General features: G+C 39.3%; 1 protein-coding gene across 1 annotated transcript in view; it reads left to right on the forward strand.

Moving 5' to 3' along the window:
• Positions 1–731: 731 nt before the first annotated feature.
• Positions 732–12,609, forward strand: part of Caap1 (caspase activity and apoptosis inhibitor 1) — a 56,297-nt gene continuing 44,419 nt past the window's right edge. Inside the window, exons 1-4 of the mRNA XM_041651163.1 lie at positions 732–1,071; positions 5,091–5,291; positions 6,056–6,140; positions 7,398–7,473. Of these exons, the coding sequence (XP_041507097.1) occupies positions 793–1,071; positions 5,091–5,291; positions 6,056–6,140; positions 7,398–7,473 (641 nt within the window). The 5' untranslated portion in view covers positions 732–792. The remainder of the gene's footprint in view (positions 1,072–5,090; positions 5,292–6,055; positions 6,141–7,397; positions 7,474–12,609) is intronic.

Here is a 12,609-nt window from a genome sequence, read left to right on the forward strand (position 1 = left end):
AGTGTGTTTCTAGTTTCGCCTCTTCTAGATACAGAGACGCTTTGCCAAGAGCTGCAGGTTTGACTAGACGACACGTCAGAAAGAGAAACAAAGTAGCTCCTCTCCCTAGGCCATTTGAGGAACTTCCACTGAGGCAGTCAGACCTCACTTCCACAGGTGGCCACTTTCTTGACTCTAATAAACTCTTGAGCTCACATTGCTAAACACTGCAATACCACAGCCAGAGCTTTTCTTTTTAAACGTTTTACTCTCCCCGCCCCTACATTTCTTTAAAACTAACATGGAATCATGCCTCGAAATTAGTATTAATGGGAAAAGATATCCTTGAACAAATCTTTAAAGTACACTTTTAAAAAAAGCCCAAATGAGGTCGTAGTGAGAGAAAACATTTTTTTCCGCCTGAAATTCTTTTTATTGTTACATCGTTGTTGGTATCACCCGTGGAACTTGGAGGCAACGGAAAATTACTCAGGAACGTATCTGTAAGCTGAGAGACACTAAAAAGAGCTACCCGTAAGGCAAAGAGCGCTTGAAAAACTCGACTTTCGGATCTTCGCAGAGGTTGAAGAAAAACAAACAGCCCGATTGGCTTACACGTCACCCCAAAAACTCAAGCCCACCTCAGCACTGGTTACGGCAGTCCGCCTCCGACCTCCAGAAACCACACACCGCCCAACGCGCCGGCACCGGAAGTGACGTCAAGCCTGCGCCAGCCCAGCCAGCCGCTACGGAAGCGGTGTTCCGTTGCTGCAGAGACGGCCGGCTGTCGCCGATGCTTGCGGCGCGGGGACCATGACGGGGAAGAAGTCTTCCCGGGAGAAGCGGCGCAAGCGGAGCGGGCAGGATGCGGCCGCTGCGCTCGCAGCCCCGGACCTGGTGCCCGTGGTGGGCGGTACCGCGGGCAGCTGCGGGAGCGGTGGCTGCTGCGGGGGCGCGGGTGGCGGCGGAGGCGGCGGCGGAGGAGGAGGCGGCGGCGGCGGTGCGAGTGTGGCGGGCGGCGCGGAACGGAGCGAGCGCCGAAAGCGGAGGAGCACCGACTCGTCCTCCAGCGTCTCGGGCTCCGTGCAGCAGGTGCGTGCCTCGCCTCGCGCCGTCCCCCGGAGCTGCGGCCTCTTCCGAAGAGCCGGGCTGTGGAGCCGCGCGGGCGCGCACAGGAGCTCATTGTTAGTGCCCGGTTCCCCCGGGCCGCCGGTTCGATTCTGCGTCCGGTGGGACCCCTCCAGGTGTTTTGCACTTCCAGTTTCTTGATTTACTGCCCAGTACACCTTCCCTATTAAACTTTCGTGGCTCTTTTCACTCGTGGTTTTGCCGTGGGATGGGAACTAGTTGCAAATGCCGGTGTAAGCACTGATCATACCTTACCGTTTTAACGGATTCTGGTTATTTTCACATCACACATGAAAAACACAAACAACTGAGACCCAAATTCGGGAGTTCTACCCACAGTTACAACTGCAAGCATTTCATATTTCTTAACATTTGAATTCAACACCTGGTCCCAAAAGATGTTTTTTATGCGTCATCAACCTGTAGCGAGACCACCATTTAAACAGTAGTTTGTAACTTACTATAACACGAAGGTTTTCTTAAAAGTCATCTAAAACAGAAGTAAAGGCAGAAGCTGAAAGCCCTTCGTACTGTCACTTGCTATGCATACCTTCTGTTGCTATGCTGTACCTTTATAGCTGGGTAATATGCGCACGTTGAATAGGGTTCCTCCCATACTTCGTGTGTTTTAGGGACTCCCCAGTATCCACATACCTTCATTGATTAATATCTAGGTTTTTAGTTTTCTCGATTTTTACATAAAATACCAAACTGAACGTTGTTCTTGGATCTTGTGCATAACTTACATAGGCATAGAGCTCTTACAGAAGTGAAATTGCAATGTCAAAAGTATAGTGTTTAAAAAAGCAATGAAGTCCTTTGCTTTGCTTCCTGGCAACATATGATATACTGACGAATTGCTCTGTGCTCACAATTCTTTGCAGATCTTCACTAGTGTATGTTATCTTCCTAACACTCCACCCTCACTGTGTAGCCTTGACTAGCCTAGAACTTGCAGTCAGGACTCAATCTTAGTGCCTTCCTCCTGTCTTTGTCCTTGGATCACTGGCATTACAGGTGTGTCCCACACCTTCGTCTCTCTTTTCTTTTAGAGAGCTGTCGTCAGACTAATGGACCAAGTGAATATTACCTTTTTTTTTTTTTTTTTTTTGACACAAGGTCTCACTGTCTAGTCCCTACTGATCTGGATTTTGTAGAACAGACTGGCTTCAAACTCAAAAACAGGCCTGTTTTTTTTCTTTTATTCGGCATTTCTGTGAGAAGTCTCCTTTGTATTTATATTAACCTTTTGTGTAGCAAGTACAGGAAATGCTACAACTTTGTTTAAGGTGTTCAGGAGCCTTTGATTTCTTTGTAGCCAGAGCTGATTTCTTTTGCCTTCTGAATTTTGTGTTTTGGAAGATCTTAAAATTTATAAAATAATTCTGTATTTTTTTTATGCTACTTAACAACTTTCATGTTTATTTATTTTGTGTATGTGTGTGCCACAGCAACTGTGGAGTTGGAGGACAATTTGCGGGTGTTGAATTCATGGATTCCAAGGACTGAGCTCAGGTTGTCAGGATGGCAGCAAGCACCCTTACATGCTGAGCCACCTTACTGACTCTTCTCGTAGTTTTTTAAAGATTTATAAAAAAAGTGTGCCTCCCATTTGAGTGTGTGCCACATGCATGCAGGTGCCCAGAGAGGACAGAAGAGGGCATAAGATCTATTGGCGCTATATATAGGTGATTTTAAGACCATTGTAGGAACTGGGAACCGAGCTTCTGTCCTTTGGAAGAGCAGCAAGCTCTCTTAACTGCTGAGCTATTTCTCCAGCCTCATACATTTTAACATTACAATTTTAAATTGGGACTTGTGGGTGCAACTGTCTATATGATTTTCTTCTACCTGGTCACACTGTTGGGCTCTTAATGGCTTTCTGTAATATTTCTGTTCTCACTGAACGTTTTTCTTTTTTAGCATTGTTTTCATTGCTATTCATTGCTAGTCATTTTGTATTATCAAAACCTGATACAGTGCTGGATAGTAGCAGTGACAATGGGCATTCTCTTCCCATTTTGTTTTTAAAGTTAGACTTGCCCCTTCCTCTCTTCTTCCTTGCCTTCTGTACCAGACCCAGGGCCTTGAGTCTGCTAGACAACTGCTCTAGCCCCGAGCTACACACCCAGCTCTAGTGGGAACAGTTCGAATGTACCAGTAAGTATATTTGTGACAGCTTGCGAAAGGTGACTTTGGTCAGGTTAGGGAAATTTCAGCTGGTTTCGTGGGTCTGTTTTTATCATGTGGCTTCCTGACATGCTGTTTATGTGATTGTATCAGTTAGTGTAATTTTGCTGTTTAAGTACTGGCAAGATAGTTGATACTAAGTGTATATACTGTCTTAGAATAAGCCCTGTTTGGTGTGTTGGATTTATGTGTAATATGAAGTATTTTTACTTCGGGGTAGATATTTTTGTTTATTTTTGAGACAGAGTCTCTCTATGTAGCACTGGCTGTCAAGATACTACTTAGATCAGGCTGGCCTCTAACTCACAAAGATCCACTTGCCTCTGGAGTGCTGGGGTAATAAATCCTAATTAGACTAGCTTATAGTTTTATTTTTTGTTGTGGATTGAGCTGGGAAATTTTTATATATTCCATAGTAGTTTATAATATTTTCCTTATGTGCCTATTAGAACTTGACCATTGGCAGGACTTTACAGGCTTAGTTGGTTTTGTTTGTTTTCAATCAGGGCCTCACCATATATCCCTCACTATCCTGGAACTCATTGTGTAGGCCAGGCTGGTCTTGAACTCACAGAGGTCTATTTGCCTTGCCTTCTCTAGAGCTACAATTAAAGATGGCCATCATCTTGCCTACCCTAAAAAAACATTTTTATAAAAGAAATTTTAAGAGCTAGTTAGATTGCTCAGTGATACTGCACAAGCCTTTACATCTGAGTTCCATCCTTGAAACTACTGTGGAAGGAGCAAATCTATTCTCAGAAGTTGTCCTTTGACCTTCATGTGTGAGTATAATGCTCACACATCATATACTCATAGCAAACAAAATTTTAAGTTGAAAAAATAAAAATTATTATAGATCTTTTGTGCTTTCCCACCCCATTTGGACTTCCATCTTCACTTGTTAATAATGTGATATGGTGTACTGTAGGGGAAGGAGGGAGGAAAGACAATCTTATACAGAAGATACACAAAAGTCCTGCCTCTATGAGCCGAGGGAAGGAGGTTTGTATTTGAGTAATTTACAGAAGGTCCTTGTGCCGAGAACACAAAAATATGAGCACAAAGGGCCAGGTGGAACATAGTATCACAAGAGCAGCATGGAATCACTTAATGGTTTTAAAGTAGGATGAATAAGGACTCATTCTATAAAATTCTTCTTGTAACTGAAGTCTCATACTGAATGTGGGGAAGCCAGCTCCATGGCTGTTAGAATCTAGGAAAGACTATGGAAGACTTTTGGAAGTAGATTTGGGAATACTGACTAGTAATGGAGGGCAGGAAGTATAAATGTCAGAAATGTCTTAAATTATTGAAACTGTTTGAACCTTTTGAATATGATGAAATCGTACAACAGTTTAAAAATGATAGCTTGTGGTTGGAATAAGACTTGGTAATTGTGGTTTGTAACATTTGCTGCTGTTTTATTTATATGAATTTAAGTAGAATGACAAAGCCCTTATAGCTTTTGGATAAAAGGTCCCTGAAGAAATCTTCTAATTCTTCAAGTCTAAAATTTTAGAAAATAGTCCCCATGGAGTATATTTTCATTTGTGTCTTCTGAAATATGTTTTTCTGTTATTACAACTTCTTGTGTTAACTGCAGTGTGGAGAGTAAAATTAAGGAGTGATAACAACTAAATTTTATCTTCTGACTTTAGATATATAATTGTGTAAACAAAAGGAATTTTGTGTTTAATGAAGAATAATTCAGTGACAATAGATGGTGTCATGCATAACACTTTCGAGTATTTTAAATAGTGTTATTTAATAATTCCTTATTTCTTTACTTATAGGAAACCAAGTGTCTTTTGCCTACTCTGGAGAAAGAATTATTCTTGACAGAGCACAGTGATGTTGAAGAAGGTGGACTGGATCTGACTGTTTCATTAAAACCAGTTAGTTTCTATATATCAGACAAAAAAGAAATGCTCCAGCAGTGCTTCTGTATAATAGGAGAGAAGAAGTTACAGAAGATGCTTCCTGATGTGCTGAAGGTACTTGGCTGCACTAGTGGGCTGCACACACGTGGAGACACAACCTTCTAGTGTTGCAGTCTTTTCACTGAGTGTAGTGTGTGATTGGTGCTCTAATCTAAAACAAGCTACTTGCAAGGAAGAGAATTTGGAGAACCTTAAATGGCCTTTTATGTTCAAGCATTTTTTTTTTTTAAAGAAAAATGTTTAGGCAAGACATTTGTTGACCCCATGGAAATAATGCTATTCTTTCTCAGTAATGGTACTAATTGGAGTTATAATGGTATCTTTCTAGTGCTTAAGAATAGCATGCTGCTGTGTAACAGTTACAACATAGTTTATAGTAGTTTGTGATTCATCAGGTTTATAGGTATTCTCATGTATGCATTTCTGAAAACTTTAGGGAAATATGTGGTATTCTGATTTTGTGATTATAGGAAGCCCAAGCAAATTGTAAGGGCAAGTATCTTATCTAGTCACTCCCTGAAGATTTGCAATGCTGTAAGAATTACCTAAGATAGAGTAGTCTGCAATTAAGGGTATTTGGAAGATCCTTCTGATCAACGTGACTTTATATAGTCTTTCAAATCTCTGAAATATTCATGTCAACTGACAACTTTTCAGATTTCATCCCATAAAAAAATTTATGTGAATATTCTTGAGGCTTTAATTTGTTTGATTATAAGATTTGCTAATTGGAATTTTTCTTATAATTGCAGTTTTCCAGTTTATATTGGAGCTATAGTACATAAATGCAATTTTTTTTTAAATGTCATTTTCTTTAGAACTGTTCAGTAGAAGAAATTAAAAAACTATGCCAGGAACAATTAGAGCTCCTGTCTGAAAAAAAAATCTTGAAGATTCTTGAGGGTAAGAATGAATATTTCTACATTCTGAAAACTAATTAATTGGTTCTCTGCATAAATATTGAAGTTTTTTTTCTCTTGCTTGAATGTGACTTTAATTTTATTATTGAGGAATCACACAAGAATATCTTTACTTCTGTTTATACTGAAAAATATAACTTACATATCAGAATATAATTTCTAAAAAACCCCAAATTTGGTATATAGTTTTCCCCAAACAGTATGTAGATAAGGCCATGTTTGTTCACTATAATAAAATGAAATTTTAAAAAATAAGAAGTGCTGTAAAAAATCACCAAGAAGTTGCATTTTCTTTAGAATAATTAAGACATTTTTTGTTTTGTGGTCTTAATAAGCTATAATGATGAACTATTGCATATTTCTCCTGGTTCAGTAAGACCCAGATGCAATATTAGGGTTATTTGTAATTTTTTCAGTATTTTTGTCTCCCAAACTACGATCATTCTTTGATAACTTATAGAATTTTGAAGTTTCAATTTATTTTTTTCTGTTTTTGGTTTGATTTAGACCTTTGAGAGGATTTTCTTATTTGTATCACAGAAGAAACAAAAAGCAGATATTTTCCATTTACAGAGACTGATTTTTTTTTTTTACTTATTTTTTTTTAATGTGAAGTAGTAGGGTGGAAAGATTGATCAGTAGTTAAGATTGGAGTTTGGATCAGAGTAACAATACCAGGTGGCTCACAACTGCCTGTAACTCCCCTGTGACTCCATCCCCAGGGGATCTGATATCATCTGACTTTTGCATACATATGTACACACACACACACACCACCACCACCACCACCTCCACCAACAAAAATGAATGTGTGATTCTGGAAATATGTACATATATATGTATGTAGTTTCTAATTCTGTACATACATGTTTTTGTGTGTTTGTAATAAAGGGAAGACAAATGAAAAAATCAATTTTAAATATAACTGGAGACTGGAAAAATGGTTTAGGGTTAAGCGTACTTTTGTAGTATCTGAGTGTGGTTTCCAGCACCCACAGTGTAATTTATAACCATCTGTCATGCCACTCTGTCCTGTGTGGGCACTGCACACATGTACCTAGTCACACACAGATACACACAGACATATATAAAACAGGTAAAAATCAATCTTAAAAAAAAGACAAGTAATAGAAAAATATTTTATAACTTTTTAAATTTGTATATCTTAAATATAGCACTTTTTATAGACTGATAAAACCATTTTATAAAAGTGTTTTCAGTAGCTCATTTTTTTTATAAGGTGACAATGGTTTGGACTCTGATATGGAAGAGGAGGCAGCTGATGGCTGTAAGGTGGCATCCGATCTAATCAGTCAGTAAGTTAAAACACAAACACTTTCATTTTCATTTCTAAATTGTTATTTTTTGAAGATCCCTGACTAAAAAAAAAATAATGTGTGTGTGCTTGTATGAGTGTATTGTCACATGTTGGTGGGGGAGGCTAGAGGACATCAGATCTCTTGGAGCAGGAGGTAATTGGTTGTGAGCTGCCGGAAGTGGATGCTGGGAGCCTAACTTGGATCCTCTGGAAGAATAGGAAGTGCTCTTAACTGCCGAGCCATCTCTCCAGCCTCTCTTTGACGATTATGGTTGTTTTCCTAAGTGTGTGTGTGTGTGTGTGTATGTGTGTATATGAGAACCTTTATATACATATATATGTGATAAATGTTTTTGATCTATTTATTTTTACATGTGCATTTATTTATATGTGTACTACTGTAAATATATATAATTGGAATATTGTGATGATGAGAAGTACTTGAGATTTTGAGAATCACTGTCAGCAGGCAGAGTGTAAGTGCATGAATAAGTACTACGTGTTCAAGCTGAAGTCTAGAGTTTTTCATGTTTAATAGAATATTATTGAGTAAGTATAACTCAGAGGGACAGTTTACAGTAAAAGTGTAGAGAGGGGCTGGGGAATTGGCTCAGCAGTTAAAAGCACTAGTTGCTCCTCTAGAGGACCCCAGTTCAATTCCCAGCACCCCCATCGTTGCTCATAACCATCCTTAATTTCAACTCCATGGAACCTGATGCCCACTCCTTACCTCCTTGGGCACCAGGCATTATGTGGTGCACTTACATGTGGGCAAAGCACTCATAAATAAAATAAATCTAAGAAAAAGAAATTTTCGTTTCGTTTTGCTTTTTCAAAGACAGGGTTTCTCTGTGTAGCTCTGGCTGTTCTGGAACTCACTTTGTAGACCAGGGTGGTCTCGAACTCACAGAGATCCGCCTGCCTCTGCCTCCTGAGTACTGGGATTAAAGGCGTGCGCCTCTGCCACCTGGCATTTTAAATAAGTCATTTTAGTAGCTTTTGTTTACAAACACTCAGTGCTAACCCTTATATAATACAGAAGTGTACATTATTCAGTTTATTTATTTATTTATATATATATATAAATTTATTTAGTTTTTAGTACCTTTAAGTTTCTTCTCCACTTCCCCTTCTTTCCTTCCTCCTCTCTCCCCTTCTGTTCTTTCCCACTTTTTCTTATAATTTTAATTCCAGGAATTGAACCCGAATCTCACACATGCTAGGGATCATTGTCCCACCAAGGTATATCCCTAGCCCTCAATTTCTTAAATTAATTATTTTTTTCTTGATGTTACATTTAGAAACTTGAATTGAGTTTTTGCTTGATTGCTTTTATTTTCCCGTTATTCACTTCCCTCCATTTTTAGGTATTGTTAAGGCTTAATGCTTTACTGTCTCACACCTGAACAATATTGCTACATTTTTTTCCTTTTTAGTGTGGAAGCCATTTAGTGGTTGCTCAATTAGAATAGAAATTCGGTTCTTTTAAAATTACAACAAGGGGGATGAAAAGTCTTCTAGAAGACTTGGTATCTTAATTAGAGATTTTATTGCTGTGAATAGAAAGCATGACCACGGCAGCTCTTATGAAGGAAATCATGTAATTGGTGGCTCCATTACAGTTTCAGAGGTTTAGCCCATTATCATGAGAGTACGGCAGCATTCAGGCAAATGTGGTGCTGGGTAGTAGCTGAGAGTCCTGTATCTTTCATGCAAGAGGAAGTTGACTGGAACAGTGGGAGGTATCCTGAGCATAGGAAACCTCAAAGCCTGCTACCACAGTGACACACTTTCTCCAACAAGGCCATACCCACTCCAGCAAAGCCACACCTCCTAATAGTGCCACTCCCTGTGAGATCATGGGGGCCAATTACATTCACACCATGGTACCACTTGGGTTTGACTCCCAGCTTCAGGGGGTTCAACATCTTCCTCTAGCCTGCATAGTACTACTCTTGCATATGGTGGCCAGAGACACAGGCAAAGAAAACACCCGTATACATTAAGAAAACAAAACAAAACAACCAAGAAAGTTAGAACAAGGACTAGCTATGGATTTTAGCTCAGTGGTCAAGTTCTTGTTTAATAGGAACTAGACCCTGGGGTTTAGCCCCTAGAACCACAACAACAAAATTCAGTATCTAACTTTTGGATTATGATGATGAAAAAGTTTTACATAGGTACATAGGCAGTGTCCTCAAGAACCCACTGTATGATCAGACAGGTCACGTGAACTTTTTGTCATGTTCTGTTAGGCAGACAAAGCAATTGTAAACAGAGGCTGAACATCTGTAACCCAGAGCTCTTCAATCCAGGCTCTAGAACTTTGTGATTTGTATGTTGGCACTCGAAAATGGTTTAATTTCTGGTTTGAGATTTTTATTTAGTTTAGGGATCTTCATCAGGCAAATTGGTATACAGCTGTCACTAAATATAGACCCTGTGAGCCTGGAATTCTACTGATTCAGCAGTAGATAAGGGACATGTCACCTGTACTTCACACATTGTCATTGCTGTTAGTAGTGGTGCTGGTACATGCCAGATGATTGAGTTCTTTGAAATTACTGGTTAATACTAGCTTTTATTTTTATTATTTGTTTCTTGAATGACTTTTTTTTCTACATTTATTTTTATTTGTGTGTGCATTTGTGCTTGTGTATGTATCTGTCTGTTGTGTGTGTGTCATATTTGTATTTGTGGAGGTCAGGAGAGGGTGTCAAGTGCCCTAGAACTAGAGTTACAGGCTGCCTGATGTGGTTGCTGGATCTAAATCCAAGTCCTGTGGAAGAACAGTATGCACTTTGAACCACTCAGTCATCTATCTCTCTAGGACACAAGAGCCCCTATGTCTCAGCCTCTTAAGTAGCTGAGATGCCAGATTTTATTACTAAGAATGATGTAGGGCCAGTGAGATGAATCACTGGACACGGCAATTGCTATCAAGTCTGATAACCTGAGTCCAATATTGGGGACTCATATGTTGGAAAAAGACTACTCACTCCCCAAAATTGTCTTTTAACCTCTTAGTTGCGAATGAGAAGACATCTTGGAGTGTAAAGTGAAGGTCCTGGGAAAGGGAGAGATTTGGAGAGAACCAGCTTTCTAAGCTCCTGCTGCTGACTTCTTTCCTTCCGCTTCTTGGAGCAGAATAACCTGCATCAGCAAACCTGTAAACCTAAGACAGGAAACTAAGGTTTTCAGACAGAATGAAGGCAGGGCATTTCATTTGCTGCTATTGAGCAAAATTGGAGGCACAGAATAAAGACGGGTTTTCCTTTTCTCAAAGCTTGCAAAGGCAGCTTAAGAGGCCTTTGCTGATAGTATCCTTTTGGATTTTTCTTTGTACTTTGAGGGTCAATTGAGCTCTATTCATCTGAGGGAAAGTGAACTAGTGGGTAGATTCATGTAAACCTTTTTCCTGGCTTCAGCAGAAGAGTCAGCTTGGCATATTTGGTGCTTAAACTTCCCAAGTCCTATGACCTTCTGTGAATGCTCATTGTGTGACCAGGCTGCGTGCCGAGCAAAAGACTGAAAGGGAACTCAGTAACTTGTATTCAGCACCGAGTTAATAGAATCCAGGAAATAAAGCTTTAACAAGATAATAGGACTGCTCGAGGAAATACAGTTAGAGTAAAATGTAATTTTGGGAAGTAACGCTATTCTATGTCTCTTAACTCAGTAGGATGAGTGGTAAAAAAATTGGTTATGACTGGGAACTGAATCATTGTCCTAAACAGGCAGGATGGGCAGATAAATGCAGAATGCTACAGAAAAATGTAAAAATATATTAACTCACAGTTTTAGGAGACCTATCATGGATCTACTGGGAAAAACAAAAAACTACTTGTTTGGAGTTAAAAGTTTGCCTTAAGACCCTAGAGGGAGGAATAATGAGAGAAGATCTTGTGGGCTAAATTTGTTTGTTGAGGCCTTACTCAACAGTGGTTCAAACTGTAACCTATTTAGAGATAAAAAGAGGTTCTAAAATGACAGTGAGGTTTTTAGCATGGGTGCTGATCTCATCTGTGTTCTGATATTAAGAAGCAAGTCAATACACTGAAGACACTAGAGAGTAAATTGGGGGGTTAGAATTGAGTAGGGGAACTTCTGACTGGTGGGTGCTGTTTTCTTCCAGGGCATGGTTAGGCTGAGGGTACCCAGTATGCCTGAGGTTGCCCACAGAAGTTTAGCCAAGCAGCTCTTACGTCTGCCAGACTAAACAGCAGAGGAAGAGTCAACTTTACCCTTGACTCTGAGTCTTCCTGTTGTACCTCATCTTTATCAAATCTAGCAAGAGGCAAGCTGAGAATGACTTCTGTTCCTAGCACCACACCGCCAAGTGTAAAGGGAACATTTGGACATGAGAGAAAAAAGCTTATGATTAGTCTAAGAACGTTCTTCACATTGCTAAGAAAAGTAACAAACTAAAAGAACATTGAGAAAATGAGGCAGCAAAGGCAAAAGGTCAAAACTAAAGAGATAGAAAGCACCCAGACCTTTAGCCTTTCATGAACTCTGTCTTTGTAAAGGCCATACTATAGAGGATCTGAAGGAAGTAAGCGAAGAACAGTTAAGATTAGAAAGCAAGGGTATGCCCCATAGGTATATGTGAGCTTAAAACAAATTAAAATTCACATGTGGTATTGTATATACTACCGTGGAATGCAAGTAGATCCCCACAGAATTAAAAACATGGAGATGGATGTAGGAGAAATTGGAAAGTGAAGAAATTTTGTGGAAGAAGCACCAAAACAAGATGGATGCATTCACACCTGAACTATTCCTTAGACAAGTCAACATGTTTAGTGTATTTACAGCAAATATTTAATAACTGCCACCTCTTACTCTACATAGACAGATAGATCTGTACATATAGTATCTAGAAAAAGATGAAAAGATTTTCAGTTTACCTTATGATTTCTGCATATTCTTAATATCCAAAATCTTATAAGTAGTGCCAGGAAAGCATACTTTAAATTTTAGGCCATTTTAACTTGTGAGTGTAGGTTTGCAGGTGTAAGAAAATAGAAATACTAACATGTAGAATCCAGCAGTGTATCGAGTGAGTAATTGCACTGCTCATCATGTAGAATTTTACTAAACAATCTAATTAGAAAATCTGTTAGCTTAATTT

The sequence above is a fragment of the Microtus oregoni genome, unplaced genomic scaffold (genome assembly GCF_018167655.1).
Source record: "Microtus oregoni isolate MIOR12 unplaced genomic scaffold, Mior012 000005F_ref0000423, whole genome shotgun sequence".
Classification (NCBI taxonomy): domain Eukaryota; kingdom Metazoa; phylum Chordata; class Mammalia; order Rodentia; family Cricetidae; genus Microtus; species Microtus oregoni.